Source organism: Apaloderma vittatum, unplaced genomic scaffold, assembly GCF_000703405.1.
Source record: "Apaloderma vittatum isolate BGI_N311 unplaced genomic scaffold, ASM70340v1 scaffold6235, whole genome shotgun sequence".
NCBI lineage: Eukaryota > Metazoa > Chordata > Aves > Trogoniformes > Trogonidae > Apaloderma > Apaloderma vittatum.
The window spans coordinates 111,778-127,431 of record NW_009717559.1 but is presented as its reverse complement, the minus strand read 5'-3'; the positions used below and the strand labels follow the sequence as shown (position 1 = coordinate 127,431).

At 45.2% G+C, this 15,654-nt stretch overlaps 1 protein-coding gene across 1 annotated transcript in view; it reads left to right on the top strand.

The window, feature by feature from the left end:
• Positions 1-10,657, top strand: part of SMOC1 (SPARC related modular calcium binding 1) — a gene marked incomplete at its 5' end in the record, with an annotated part of 46,978 nt that extends 36,321 nt beyond the window's left edge. The window contains 3 exons of the mRNA XM_009869946.1: positions 1,647-1,894; positions 8,262-8,312; positions 10,304-10,657. Of these exons, the coding sequence (XP_009868248.1) occupies positions 1,647-1,894; positions 8,262-8,312; positions 10,304-10,320 (316 nt within the window). The remainder of the gene's footprint in view (positions 1-1,646; positions 1,895-8,261; positions 8,313-10,303) is intronic.
• Positions 10,658-15,654: the final 4,997 nt, after the last annotated feature.

The following is a 15,654-nucleotide window of genomic DNA, read 5'->3' as shown; positions in this document are numbered from 1 at the left end:
GATACTGTGTCTTAATGCCAGGCTGCTTCTCAGCTGAGAATTAAATGATGGAGATAGTTTCAAGTAAAACCTTGGGGAAAATGTTATGCAGTTTATTTGCCTCTCCCTACCATGTATTTACTTGTTTGGAGGATAGGGATAGGGAGAGTTTACTTTTCTAAGTTATATCCTTATTTGTAAAAGCTATCAGGGAAGGTTAATGGGGATCTCTGTTCTCCACCTAAGCTCCAGTGCTTGCTTCCTCTGTGTTGCAGGCTCCCCTTCACTAGTGATTTAAATTACCATGGCAGTAGGGTTGTTTTCGTATTTTTCAGGCTCTGTAGCTGTGTTTTAGAGGCAAAGCTGGTCATACCAGAATCTCAGAAGAATTTTTTGCCTTTCTAGTTCCCAACAAAGACATTTTCAGTGACCATTTAAATACCAGTTTCTTAAACAAAGCTGATGACAGACTTAAAGGTACCTGTGTTCATATTTCCCCATCAGCTAGAATGCCCCAGACTCCCAGCAGAATCTGTCTGCCTGCAGCATGCAACTGTCCCTCTCTCACTGCTGGGGAAGGAATTAGGCAGCAGCTGGAGGTGTCTCCTGGAATAAGTCAGAGCAGCCAGTGCCAGTGTGGTGTCTGACTACTTATCCACTAATTTCCATGCACTGAAACACTTTATTTTGGGGAGGAAAAAGGCTCAAGTCTGGGCATCGTTTCAGCACCATTTCAGCTTTCTATGTTGGCACATTTATCTCAAGGAGAAAGGACAGACTAGCTTAGTGCAATTTTAAAAGAATTCTTCTTTAGGAAGAGTTTCTTCCCTGTCTCTCTGTATCACTGAGGAATAACCCCTTTCCCACTGCTGCCACAGAGCACCACCTGCGTAAATGGTATGACATAACAGCGCCTGTTCAGTGATGACTTCACATTGAACAGCAGCATTCTGTATTTGTGCATCTTCAGATGTTGCTTTTCCTCCTGCTCCTCCTCTTCTCCTCTCTGATAGTGGTTGTCCACAGAAAGAAAAAGTGAGCCAAATAATGTCAAACTTGTAATATCACAATGAATAAGAAATGAAGCAAACTGAAGTTGCCAGTTCCATAGTATTGCTTTTAATGGATTTGTGGTGCTTGTCTGCTGTGGAATTCTCATGTATAAATCAACCATGTGAAAAGCATTAAATATGCTGAAAATACAGCAAAGGAGTTCAGATCATATAAATAGATACAGCAGAAGTGTTGCATCTTGCCAAGGACATTTTCAAATAATGAATGTGCCTTGCATTAAATGAATTTGTTCCCTTTCTGAAGTCTAAATGTTGCTATTACAGGAACTATCATGACCACTGACACTCACAGCTCTTCTGCTGGTAACTTGAATGGGAATCCTAAGGTTAAAAGGACCATGGAGATTGCCTCTTGCCCTCTAAAGGGAGATCATTCTGGGACCAGACAGTGTTTTCGGCAACTGGTGCAGGGAGAACCAGAGCTATTTAGGGTATCAGTCTCTAGGAATCTCTTGGCACCACTCTTTAATGCTAAAGGACACTTTTAGAAAAAGTTTGTTGCTTGAAGGTGAGCAGCTCTGGTTCCTCAGCATGTGATTGACAGTGTTGGTGAGAGCACCCACTTGTCGGGGGCTTGTGCTTCCTCTGTTGCAGATTTTCTGAGCCAGACCCGAGCCACACGCTGGAGGAGCGGGTGGTACACTGGTACTTCAGCCAGCTGGACAACAACAGCAGCAACGACATCAACAAGCGGGAGATGAAGCCCTTCAAGCGTTATGTAAAGAAGAAAGCCAAGCCCAAGAAATGTGCCCGACGCTTCACTGACTACTGTGACCTCAACAAAGACAAGTCGATCTCGCTTCAGGAGCTGAAGGGGTGCTTGGGAGTCAGCAAGGAAGGAGGTCAGTGCCTTTCCTTGCCCATTGTATGAGAATAAAACACTGACATGGACTTATATCAAACTCAGGAATCTGTTTTCTCACAGGTGATTCAAAAGTGCCACAGTTTGTGTGAGAAAATTAATACCCTGCCATGCCAATGTAGTTTGTAATTTGTGTCATGGCTCTGTCTTATATCCCTTTTCATGGACCTTTGTGCTAAACACTCCACACAAACAGGTCGAAAAGATAAGTCTTGCCCAGAATCCTGCTTTTGCTTGTACTTTCCTCCTTGGAAACTGTAGTTCAGATCAGGTCCCTTCTGAGTAATATGCGGCTAACAATATTCTGTTGTCTCAACCCTGTAGGTTGGATGATGTATGAGCCAGCACAGACCCAGTCCTTCTCCAGAGACCCTGTTGACTAACAGAAATAATATTTATTTTTATTGCTAAATCTAGCATGCAGGAAAGTGGATGACGCAGAGAGAACAACTCAGAAAGAAAGCACAGGGCTCTACCGTTGCCCTTTTTCAGAGTTAAATTGTACTTCAAGATTGGGGGAGAAATAGGGCAGAAAAATAACCTATTTTTCTTTCTGTTTAGTGCCTCAGCAACCAATCAACCTTCCTTTCTTTTCTTCCTCTTTCACCTTCACCTCATCTTCTGTTGGGACCTGAACCAAACTGATATTTTTGGAAATTTTATGAATTGAAACTGTTCAACCCAAATTCAGTAATTATCAGTCATTCTTGACTGTGGGCAGACTTGCTTGGCAGGAGAAGGAAAACAGGGAGATTCCAGGGAACTAATTTCCTGTGCAGATGTTTTGGCTGTGCGGACAGCTCTTGTTATCGTACCAGTTAGGAAGGGTGGGTATCTTGCTTTCTCCAGGCTTAGCCTTTCTTTAATTCTGTTCTCATGAAAGAGTTGGGTGCGTTTGGGTATTGGGAAGTTGCCTTTGCAAACATTTTAGTTATTGTAATAAGTCTGTTGCATTACTTGTCAGCTGTGAGGAGCATTCAGCTTCCATAACTCAGTGGAAGTTTTTTTCTTACTCATTGGTAACTTACTGAGGAATGACATACCAAAATAGCAACCCTGTTCCTTAATTTTATTACCTTCCCAATAAGATGAATATGCCAAATGAGCTTTATTGCTATTTGGCCTGGAATAAGACTCTCTGGAATCTGCTTCCTTGGCCAACCAACTGTTCAAAATTTATTTTATGGAAAGGGAAAAAAAAAAGGAGAGAAGAAGTGAATCTTTGAGCCCACATGAAGAGAAAAGAAAGCAGTGAGACATTGTTGTGAGTGCCTGATTGCCCAACTATTTGCTGAGAACAGAGCCTTGACCATTTGTGATTTCTCCTCTTGTATGAGGACAGGATTGTGTGCAAAAAAGGGGCTCTGGCCTTGTTTTATCATACAGCTCCACATACCTACTAAAGGCTGGGATAGGTCTTAAGGATGAAGGATAAATGAGTAAGTTATGTGGAAGGAGGACTGAAGGGGTTAAAGGATGGTGAGGGCTAAAAAGCAGTAGAAGTGCAGTGAGTAGGTACTAACACATAGGAAAGAACTGAGGGAGAGTCTTTTAGAGGTACGGTAAGTGATGAATCTTTTACGAATTTCTGAGGTGGTAGATGACATTTGCTCTTTCTGTTCACAAGAATTTCTAATTAAGAAATAACCAGTAGCTTACCCCTTCCCCAACTTTCCCTTATCCTGAGCATGGGTGCATGCAGTCAACTAGTTCATACATCTGCTTTCTCTTTCTTTCTCTGCACAATGGCCTCCAAACATCTGCTGGGGCTGAGGTCACTGTCGGTCCAAGCCAAGAACTAGTTGGGAACCTTTTTGATGACGTAATTTCGATTGTAAACTGCCAGTCAGATGAAACCAAAACTTTTCACGGAAATGTTTCTGTTTCAACAAAAGCTTTGCTGGAAGGGCTTTTCTGGTCTGGATTGGATGAGGAAGGGTTGGAGTGAGGCAAGGAAAGTCATCCTTTCCCCTTGATATACTCCATTACAAATGAACTTGCCTCAGATGTTCCAAATCATGGTTGGATATCCAACAGCATAAGGACTAAAATGAAGTGGGTTGTCATTCCAGGTGGGTGTGCCTCCTGCTAGGCAAACTGAACACTTGTAATGATTTTGAAAATAAAACTTAATAATATTTTGTAGGGTTTGGGATGCTGAGGAAAACATATATTAAGGCTACTGCATTTTTGTCAGTGTTTGGCTTTTGGTTTTTTGTTTGGGGTTTCTTTTTGTGGCCGGTTCCATCCAAACAAGGAAGTACTGCTGCTTGAAAGAAGCACGGGGAATAGATAAATCAGCACTGTTTTATGCCTCTCGGGCAGTAGATAGTCTAAATAAGTAAGATTTATGTGGGAGGATTCAGTTGGGGTATTCATAAGGACAAACCTGAATCTGAGCTCTTTCCAGCTTAGGAACACATCTGTCTGAGATGCATAGTTCTGTCTGTCTTTCCCTCCTCAGCAGGTTCTTGACGCCTGTGGTGACTTAACATGTGGTTCTTCAGTGAGGAAAATAGCTGTCCAGTCCACCAGCAACCCCTCCTCTTTTCTGTCTTTGTATGATGACTGTTGTGGTTCAACCTCGACCAGCAACGAAGGACCACACATCCCCACAATAGGAAGAGGGAGAGAATCAGAGCAATAAAAGTGAGAAAACTGATAGGTTGAGATAAAGACAGTTTAATAGGTAAAGCAAAAGCTGTGCGTGTAAGCAAAGCAAAACCAAGGACTTAAGTCACCACTTGCCATGGTCAGGCAGGTGTTCAGCCATTGCCAGAAAAACAGAGCTCCATCACGTGTAACAGTAGCTTGGGAAGAGAATTGCCATCTCTCTGAATGTTGCCCCCTTCTTCCCTCAGCTTTATGTGCTGAGCACAACATCAGATGTTATGGGATATCCCTCTGGTCACTTGGGGTCTGCTGTCCCAGCTGTGTCCCCTCCCAACTCCTTGTGCACCCCCAGCCTATTTTTGGAGGGATAGGGAGCAGAAAAGGCCTTGATGCTGGGGAAGCACTGCTTAGCAACAGCTACAATATCCCTGTGCTGTCAACACTGTTTCCAGCGCAAATCTGAACCACAGCCCTGTACCTGCTGCTGTGAAGAAAATTAGCTCTATCCCAGCCAAAACCATCACAGAAAGTGGCTCAGAAAGTTGCTGGGAAATCTTCTAGGTCTGGTGGCCACTTTGCACAGCTCTTCCCCCTCTGCTTAAACTAGACGTGTTTCTGTCAGGGGTGACTCAGATGGAAAAGTGCCGTTCCTGGATCTCGGAACAGAGCAGCTGCATAGAGCCAGCCTTTGAGGGCTTGCAGAGGCCTGCAAATGGTTTCTTAAACTGGGGAGGAACACACAGGCAGGATGTGTAGCTCAGAGTACACCAGAAACAGCCTTTGCAGTCGTTTGATCTGGGATTGTCTGTTTGAGGAATTGTGGAAGGAAAACAGGCTGATTTACAGCCTGTTAAAGGTTAGTGTTCATCGGTGCAGTCTGTGCAGCCTGACTTAAGGGGGGAACAATCTGTGATCAAAGAACAAATTTGGCTTCCTGCGTTAGTCAAAAGGCAGGGTCCTTGAGAGGAGATGGACACGCACTGCGAAGCTTTGCTGGAAAGTTACTGGTCCCGAGATTAATTGGAGCCCAGTGGTCTCAGAGAGGAGAACTGCAGACCTGAGCAAGGCTTACACTTGTCCTGGCTACAAAGCACTGCTACTGAGTTTTACCTCTGCATTCTTCCAAACTCCGAAGACAAAGTTGACATTTTGTGTCTGCTCAAAGAGGACCTAAGGGATTAAGCAGTGAAGAAGTGTCCCTCCACCAGCCGATGGGAAGTTTCCTTCTGCCGGTTCAGATCCAGTGATTGCTTTGCATCCAAGAGCTTGTCAGATGGTAGGTGTTGGGCATGCTTCGCAGGCCATGAGGACTTCTGGGGTGGAACCCAGCTGCTGTCGGTGCCAACAGCCAGCTACCAAGAGCACAGTCCAGAAATGGCATCAAGATATCTTAATTAAAAAGTGTGCATGTGTGTAATTAAGCAGCATGTCACTTTCTGACAGCTGGCAGCAGTCTGAGAGGCTATGAGGAAACTGGAACTGGGTATCGTCTAAGTTAATAAAAAGGAAATTTGGAGTGCATCTAATTTCAGGTAGATTAGAGCATAGACAAGTTCCACTGGTTCAATGCTTGTCTTTGTTCAGATATCCCCCTTTGGATGTTGGTAGAAGTGTGGTGGTCTGTTGCCTTTAATCCTGAGGGAAGTTACTGCTGGTTAGTATGAATCAGAACATCAGTATGGTGTTGAGAATACAAGACAAGGCTTGTGGTAGCGCATTCCTCCCCCATCAAAAGTGAGAGCTTTACTTGGTAAGTCTGAGGAATCATTTCTACCTAAAAAAAGCTGCCAGGGTTTACCTGGGGCTTTTCCTTTTGAAATACATGTGTCCTAATCCAGTGTGGCTAGAATTGTTACCCAAAATAGTGTACTTGTGAGGCCGAGCTAATACTCTGCATTATGAAGCTTACTGAGTGATGGGATGTTACCCTACAATACCCAAGTGCTTCCCAGGTATATTTATTAATCTACTGTTATCATCTGCCATGTTTCTTCCTCTCTCTCATGTCAACTTTATGCTCAGTGCAGTATTGCTTTGGCCACCTTCTGTCTTCTGTAGGTATACATGGCCAGCCTGTGTTTACATTGAAGGCAGCCGGCTGAAGGCAATACTCCTGCTTTTGGAGTGCCAGGTGATGAGCTCCAGGGTAGTTTCCCAGTGTGTATGTGTCGGCCATACCCACTGAAAGCACAGAGCCCTACTGGACTGCTAGGAAGACGAGCCCTGCCCAGCCCACAGCATCCCTGCTGGTTCCGAGATGCTCCCCACCTTTAGTATTGACTTACCTGGAGCTCCCTGCATCTCTACAAAGACCACTAGGTCTCACTGAGAGTGACACACTGTAGGTTTAGCTGCACAGGGTGCAAAAGCAGGGGTTTTTTTTGATGCCTTCTTACTTACCCTGGCAGCCCGACCATGCACAGCCCAGCAGGGCCCCAGGATCAGCCTGGCCGCCGCGGCTCCAGCCAGCTAGAGGATGCCGCGGCTCATAAAGGCCCTGGGTTTTTATTGCCAGCCCGCCGGGAGAGTCCCAATTAGCTCTGGAGGAATCTGCCTCTTGGCAACGGAGCTCTGCTTTTTATACGCGGGCACAGGAGTAAGTTAACAACGGTTCCTCTGATCTCGCCAGGGCAGATGGCTGATATGAGACTGACGCTCAGGAGCCTTGAAATAACTTACTGTGTTTATACAGTTTCTCTTATTAATGATCTCTGAAGCCAACAAGTGGTGCTTTGCAAAGAAAACTCAGCCTTTCGTTCCCTATCTCTTTTCCTTCCCAGCTGTTCTGCTTCTGTCCTGCAGCCCAGCCTCCTGCCTCCTGAGGCTCTACCGGTGTCACCCCTGCCTTCTGAGCTTCTGCTTATTCTGCTCTTGCACAGAGCAAAGCGTGCTTTGGCTGTGGGTGTGCAAAGTACTGTGCAAAGCAAACTGTGTGATCAACTCAGACGTGTGTGCAAATCAAAGTCTTAGGCTAGGCTGGAGTGGAGGGTGGCAACAGGCTCGCTGCTTCTGGCAGGGAGCAAGAATTCCCGTTTCCAGCTAATCCCTCATCTGAATTCAGCACAAGCAACTCACAGGAGATGGCATGCCTTCGAGAGTTCCAGTAATCCCTGCACTGTCTGTACCCAGCGAGTGGCGGGGAACAGGTTTCTTGTTGAGGTGAGAGCCCTTGACATGAACTCTGTCTGGTGTAGGGTGCATGTATCTCACGATACAGTTGCAACTCTGCTATTTGTCCCTCTCCTTCTGCCAGGTATGAGTCTGGGTTTTGATTTTAGGCACCTGTTTGATCATTTGGTCCAAGCTAAAGACTCAGTAAACTTGGGCTATCTGTATTGGCTACACTTTCACTCTTTGCTGGCTGCCCCCTTTCTACATGGCACTATTCTGCTTGCTGTTAGCAAAAACTCTTCTGGGAAGCTTCATGGCACTACTTGCATCCTTCCTTTCTTCATCCTCTTTTCACAGTTCCATTTAACCTTGTAACTGTTGCTTCTTGCCCGCACCAAACCTCTGGATTTCATGATGTTCAGCTACTATAAAACCAGATATTTAACATCTTTCAAGCACATTAATCTGACTCTTACATGTGAATCTTAGAGTGTTGGCAGGACTTGCTGTGGGTGTGCTCAGAGGAGCTCCTTTGAACCTGCCCTCCAGCAGCAGACAGTGGGGAAGCTCCTCTGTCATACCACGGCATTTATGGCCTTTAACGTGGTTCTTGGATTTTACAGGTAGCCTGAGCAGTTTCCCCAATGGAAAAAGACAAGGCCTTAACCCTTTCAGTGAGTATTATGTCAAAATGTTCCCTTTTTTTACCTGTGATAACCATGTGTCCCAAAATTCATTCTCCCCTGCTTTCCTATGTTCACAAACAGCAATACAGAAACAGCTGGAAATCCAAATTGTTCATAAGAGCTGTAAATATAATAATATGCAGCTCTGCTGCATCATCACAAAGTCCATCGCTGTGTGTTTAGCTGGGGCAGACAGTGCATTCTTAAGGAATTAGAATATGATACAGCAGCTATAAGATGAACACTCTTCTGCCCTATTCTCCCTGCTTCTAGCAAGCAGTGATTTAGGTGATTTGTTGTGTTTACCTTACATTACATGGCAGGTTCCTATGACGACTCTTCTCTGTCCCGGTGAAGGTCTGCTCTCTGTATTTCGTAGCAGTGAATCACACCCTTTCATCAGGTGTGAAGAACAACTTTCATGTGCTTTGCTTTTAGACCTGCTGCCTCATGGTTTCATTGGGTGCTTCTCATTTTTGGACTGTGAGGCACAGTGAGCAGTTCTCTCTTGCCTGTCTTTCTCCTGCCACTTATGTCTGGTTAGATTCCCTTCCACGTTGAAAAAACAAGGCTATGTATTTGCTTAATGACAGAAGTCTTCCTATATCTCTTGCTATCCACCTTGCCTTCTGGGTCCCTTATCTGGTTGTAATGAGATGAACAGAGAACTGAAGGTGATCAGCTAAGGCTTATGCATTGATGTAGTGATGTTCCCTGGTGTGTCCTCAGTCCTGAGCATGTATCTGATTTTTTTCTGCTGCTAAAAGTGGAGTGGAGGCACTCAAGTAATTGCATGCCGTGACTTCAAACTCTTTCCTAGTTGCTCAAGAGTGCTCAGCATAGGACAGGTCATCCCTGCTCCCCACTCTCACACTGTGATGTACAGACATTGAAGTCAATCTACATTTTTTATGAGCTGGTTGTTGAACACTCTGAGTGCCTTTTGCAGAACTGTCCAGTCAATTAACTACAACTATCTGGAATAATTTTGCATTTGATAGTATTCACCCCTAGTGGCAGGGCATGTTCATAGAATGTGTTGGGCTGAAAGGGACCTTTAAAGGTCATCTAGTCCAACCCTCAAAATGTTGATTAGCACCGATCCCAGTGAGGTTTGTCTGGTAACCTTTTCTCCTTTTCAAAACCCCAGTCCATCCCTCTGCCTTCTCTTCCACATGTTTTCACCTGTAATTAGTCCACAGAGCTCTTGCTTTGATCCCTTGAGCTTTGATTCTTTAAGAACCTTTGATGAGAGGCTTAATAAAAGCTTCCCAAAGAAACAAGCATGAGAGGGGTGCACATCTGTCTGAAATGTCAAGCAGCACCCTTGCACCATCCACCGGGACCCTCAGCAGGGTTCTGGGACCCCTAGCTCCAAGTGTGCTGTACCTCCACCACAGATCACTACCTTGGTAGGCTTCAGAGTGCCTGGTGCAGGCAGGTCTCTAAACCATATGGCAGGGAGACTGCTGCATTGTGCTCTTGCAGAGACAGGGACAAGTGACTTGTCCTTGCCCTGCATCTCTGCCTTCTTTGAGGCTTGCTTGCATGCCAGGGGAGGAGGCTTGTGGGGCAGATGGTGGCAAGGCAGCCTGGCTTCTGCATCAGCTGTGGTGGGTGGAAAAGCAAGAGGGAGAGATGTCAGACTAGTTGTTTCCTCAGAGTGCATGCCCATGTCCAAGGAGGAGGGGAGGAAGAGGAAAGTGGTGGTTTGTGTTTAGAAATACGTTAGTCCCTAGGGCTCCGTGTGACTCATTCAGAGCTTTTTTCAGCAAGGCTGTCTTTTTAGCCCCTGTTTGTTTTCAGCCTCACAACTTACTCGAGGATCTCAGGCTTCGGGGCCCATGGCTGCAGTAGAGGCTGTGCTGTATTTTTATAAGTCAGGTGCCCTTTCGATTTTAATTTGCCTTTTCTCCTCCCTTTCCCTGCTTCTGTTTTGTTTTTGTTTTTTTTCCCTTCTTGCCGCCTCACCCTCTCAGTAGGTCGCCTGGTGTAGCAGCAGAAGATGGAAAGGGAAGGCAGGAGCCGATCCAAAGGAAAGAAAGATCCAGCGACAGACAGACAGACACCTCGCTGCTTGTGAGCAAGCAGACAGCATCAGCAACATCCAGCGTAGCAGAAGTGGCACCCAGAATGTTTGCACTTTGTAATAATTGGTTTGGGTTTGTTTTTAATTGCTTTTCAATGCCATTATCTAATACTTTGGAGAGTGGGGGGAATCAGGATCACAACTTTTTAAAATTGGAACAGCTACTGATGACATAAAATTGAGTTCACTGGGACTCAGAGAAAGAGAATTTTATATACTGTATATAAATATATATGTAAATTGTACAGTTGTCTTGTACAGGGGTTGGAGTCACTGCTCTGTTCCTCCCTTTGCTTTTGAAGGCCATTAGGGTTAGAGGGACACTGCATTTAATGGATTACAGTAATGCATTCATTTCTGCCACCAAACCATCATTCAGTTGCAAAACTTAACATTGCCATGTAAAAAGGAACAAGTGTATCAGCATACCTTGTGCTTGCAGATGTGCACGCAGTGCCCCAGGTACCAAATGCTTCCTGGGAGCAGCTAACCCCCTTCTTTTCTTACTGCAAAGCCCTGTGCAGCTCATGGGCATTTGAGCTTTTGAGAGAGCACAGATTTCACCTAAGTATTGGTGTACTGCAAAGCTGCTTAAAGTAGGGATAGAAAAGGGTTGTATTAAGGACATAAAAAAGTAGTTTCTGCACCTGTTGCAAGTTGGGCAGAAGGAATTGCAAATGTGTTACTATCCATGCTCAGAAGACGGGCTTAGCAAAGATATACCAAGCGGTAGGAAGGACGTGAGCATCACAAGTCTAGTAGAGTAAGCTGAGTGAAGTCTCGCATCTTCTTCTCTAACAAAGTGTTCGTCTGTATGTTGTACAACAATAAAAACACTGAGAAGCCTGCTAAAAGCAGCATTAGCCTGCCTGTTGCTTTGCTGAAGAGCAAAGAACTTATCTGTCAGTGCAGAAAGACACAATCATGCTGCTGGTCCCCAAGAGTCTGGTTTACTTATGTTTCTGCTCTACAGCTTGGGCCATGCTCAGTGACAAAGGTCTGTCTGCAATGACTATTCTTGTATTTGGTGGTTGTGAATCCCAAGCTCCTCTCCCGCACCATGGTGTGCCTGCCCAGTTTTGAGTATCCACTTCATGCCATGCACTGTTATCGGAACCTCCCGTGTTAATCAAACGCCAGTGTCACGTTACAGGAACAGTGAAGGCTTGGATGGAGCAGCCTGGTATTCTTGGAGGCCATGGGGTTTGTTTCAACTACCAGCAGTTTTTCCAAAGGTGCTTCTTACGTAAATCTGGAATACAATTGTAAAGTCACCAGGAGGGCAGGGACAACTGTATCAGCAACCCTAGGCTTGGGCAGGGTGTGATGGGACACTCGGTGCTTTGTTTTGTGTGTTTCCAACCACCGGCAGCACTCACCTATCCATAGGCAGTGGTCTGAACAACCTCTTCAGATCTGGAGATGATGACATGCTGTACTAACAACTGATTGTAATAGCACTGGGTTGGCTGTAGGGACTGGGCTTGTCCCTCAAGACTTTGTTGCTTTGGTAAAAGATGTTGCAGCACAGCACCTTCACTCTGCAGTATGTCATCGTGTCAACAGCATGAGATAAACACATCATACAGGAGTGTCCTGATGCAGTGAGTTAGTGCCTTGTTGACAAAATGGGAAGTTTAAAAAAAAAAAAAAATTTCTATAAATAACTTTTTAAGAGTGGTAGCAACTCTTCCTCTGGGAAGTAGATTGGAGCTAATTAAAGCGTTCAGCATGGTTGAAAACCTGGTAATCTCTGACGGGTATATCACACCGCCATAATATAAAGAAGTCGTCTCTAGCAAGAGCAGACCTTGCTGCTTGATCTTCACGATTTCTCACATACAATGTATGTGCTTTTTTGGCATGCAAGCTCCCATCTTCTTGATTGCATCTTTTGTGTGTTGAAATTATTTGGTTTAGTGTATAGTTAGAAATGTCCCTGTCACTCATTAATTCTATTGTAGGACTAAAGAATGAATCCAACTGTATAAAAACAAAAAAAACAACAAAAAACTCTCCTTTTTTAATATGCTAGTTTTAGGAATTAAAAGCTCTGGCTGCTGGGTTGGTGTTTGGTTTGTTGGTGTGTTTGTTTTGTTTTTTTTTAAAAAATGTATAGTTGCATCCAGCAAAAGCAGCCAATTGGATGCCTATAGGATTTCTGTCAGCCAGCCACTGGGGCCAGGCGATGCCCCACAAGATTGCAGGGGAAGTGAGAACTGCTTAAAGTCACAGTATCTTTTCTTCTGGAAATGTGAGTAAACCAGCCAACCAACGTTCCTGCCTGTCACATAAATCCTTCTGCAGACCTCTTTTGTTCTTCTCCATGTGTCCTTTCCCTCCAAAAGGCCTGCATTCACATGTAGTTTGCAATAAAAATTTTGTAAGTTCCTCAAGGAAGCCAGACAAGGCGTGGCTGAGGGTGGTAGCTTTGGTATTGGTGTATATTTGTGTTGCTTTGCTAGAAATGACTTTATGGGTGGATTGGGGTCCGAGTGTTATACTGCTCTTCCCTTTATTTTCACAAGACAAGTCCAAGTCCCTACATCCTGACTTGCTGGGTTTGCACGGGCCTCTGAGCAGTTTCTGGCAACACTTATACATTGGCATGCAAGATTCAACCAGCATTGTTGTCTAACATCTGGACAGAGGTTGGGTAACTTGTTCGGGGTTTGTGCTGGAAGATTATGCAGACAGTCCTGGTCCTGATTCATATAACCAATCCTACGAGTTGTCTAAGTGGTCTGTACTCATCAGAAGAGAGCAGTGCCACAGCTCCCCTCTTCCCATGTTGTGTTTATTGCTAAATAACTGGCCAGTCCACCTGGCTGCCAGGCCAAATATGTCTTTTTCTGGCGGTGGTAAGCATTCTTTTGCTCTGCCTTGCATCAGTAGCATCCTGCTGCAGCTAGGGCATGGGGGCTGTCAGCGTTGTGCCTGAAAGCAGACCCCGGGCATGTCTCTTCTCATCCTTCAAGTCCTCTTGGGCCTCTCCAGCTCTGCTTTGAATGACAGCTGAAAATGTTAGGACAGAGAAGAGAACCAGGGCTCTGCAGTGCACATCATCTGCTCTTCTTGCCAGAAGCAAAAAATCTTTCCTTTTTTTGCTGATCCCCCAAAGGCGTACTGTGTTGGAGGGAACTGCATTATGGTGGGATTCACCCATGTGAAGGCACGGCTTTCCATGGCCTGAGTTTGTATTGAACTTACCCTGCCCCAGCACATTTCTACCTGTGGCATTGTTTGTTAGACTGACAGGCATCTGTTGGATTTTGGTTTTGTAATAAAATAGATAACTTCTTCTCCAGTGTCTTGCGGTGGTTTCTTGTTGGGTCTTGATTTCCAGAACTTTTCTCTTCCACATGATGTTCTGTTACGTACATGGTGCTATAGGAAGCAGGAGGGGGCTTTTAAGCTTGCAGAGTTACATGTCAATCTTTGGTTGGGATCTGAGGTCCTTGGATGTTTTTCTCCTGTGTGTAAGCCTCCAGGCTGAATTAAAACATTCTCCAGGGTGCTTCTCTGTGGTTTGATGAATCTGCTGTAATGAGAGTAGAGGGAAGAAGATAGGACCTGCGGCCAAGTGGAATCACATAGCATGGTCTCCCTAAACTGGGGGTAGAACAACTGTACCTTGCATCTTCTCACCTCACGTCACACGGGAGCCTCTCTGCTTTACTTTTGCAGGTCAGGACTCACTACATGGGGCCTGAAATACTATCTTCCAGCTGTTAAAAATAGTATCTTCCAGCTGTTAAAAAACCTTTTAACCCTCAAAGATGACAAGTAACAAGCTGTGCTGAGAAGCTGCTGCTATCTTAAAATATGCTTTTTCCTAGGCTACAAGGAGGTGGTGTTCATCAGAGGCTGCAGCAGCAGGTCCATGACAGAGGAGGCCACACACGGTTCCCATCAAGCAGATAGGACCAGTTTTCCCACCGCTGTCTATGTTGTTTCACTTGATCACATGTAAATCTCCTGCAATTAATAAAGAGCTAATCAATTTATTGCACATCAAAGGGGAAACAATTTCAGTCCCAGAAGGAGGTTTTTCTGCTTACATAGTAGTGACAGGTAGGATTGTTTGTAGATGGACGGAGAGAGGTCTGCTCAGGCTGTTGTCTTTAGATGCAAGGGGAAAACGCAGGGATGAGTGACGTCCAAGTGGATTTGTCAAGAATAAGCTGGCAAAGTGAGGTAATTTCCTTGTATTGCCAAGGTAATAAGTTGTGGGGATAATGCAAAAGCAGCGATTGTCTTCTCTGGAGTTCTGCAAGACTGACTTAAAAGTAGGAAAAGAATAATTTTTTTAAAGAATAATTCTCTTGCCATGCTTCCGGTTTCTGGGGTCAGCATAAGGTACTCTGAGAGGCCCTCACCCTTCCCTTGAGGTGCAATCATTCTGTAAGCAAGTCAAAAGAGCTACAAAGAGCTTACTTCTGCCTCTGCTTCCAGCAGTGATATTGCCAGAACACTTCTCTTTCTCCCCCACGTCCTTCCACCTTATCTTTGACCTAACTAGCAAAATCCATGTGCAGAACACCGACCTTCTGACTTCTCAGCAGCCAGCCCTCACAAGCCGTTTCAGGAAAAAAGTAACTTGGCAGCCTTCCAAAAGCGGGTATTAAGTTGGACAGCAGGCTCTGCAGAAGTGGAGTTCCTTTATTTGGAAAACACCTTGAAAACAAAGTGGGTTAAAAAACCACAACCCACCACCTCAGGAATGGGGAGTAGGACAGCAAGTATTTTGCGTGGAGTGTTTGCTAGAAAACCCCGAGGCTGCCTGCTTTGGGAAGCACTGATGCTTTCTGCCATTCTGTGTCCAAGGGCCTGCTTACTGATTTTTTTTTAACTGTTTGGTTTTTTGTTTGTTTGTTTTTCAAAGGTACCTTGCCAGGTCAAACCAGGAGCTTTTGTTTAGAAAACACCACCAGTTCTGTGCTATGTGTTGTAGCACAAACTTATATCTCCACCTCCTGCAGAAGCATAAATGTGTGTTTATCCCACATTATGTTTTCTTTCAGCACATTGAGATGGGGATGAGGGTCTTCTGGCTCTCAGTCCAGGCTGAGGAGCCCTGGGCCTGCTGTGTCCTTGGCCTCCCCTTGAAGACAAGGGTGGTGGGTGGCTCTCTGGTCCCTGCCTGAGCTGGACCTGCTGCAGAGCAGTGCATGGTGAGTGAGGAGCGAGGTGGAAGGTTGTGACTCCTGCAGAAGTTGAGGTTTCCACACCTTGGCACCT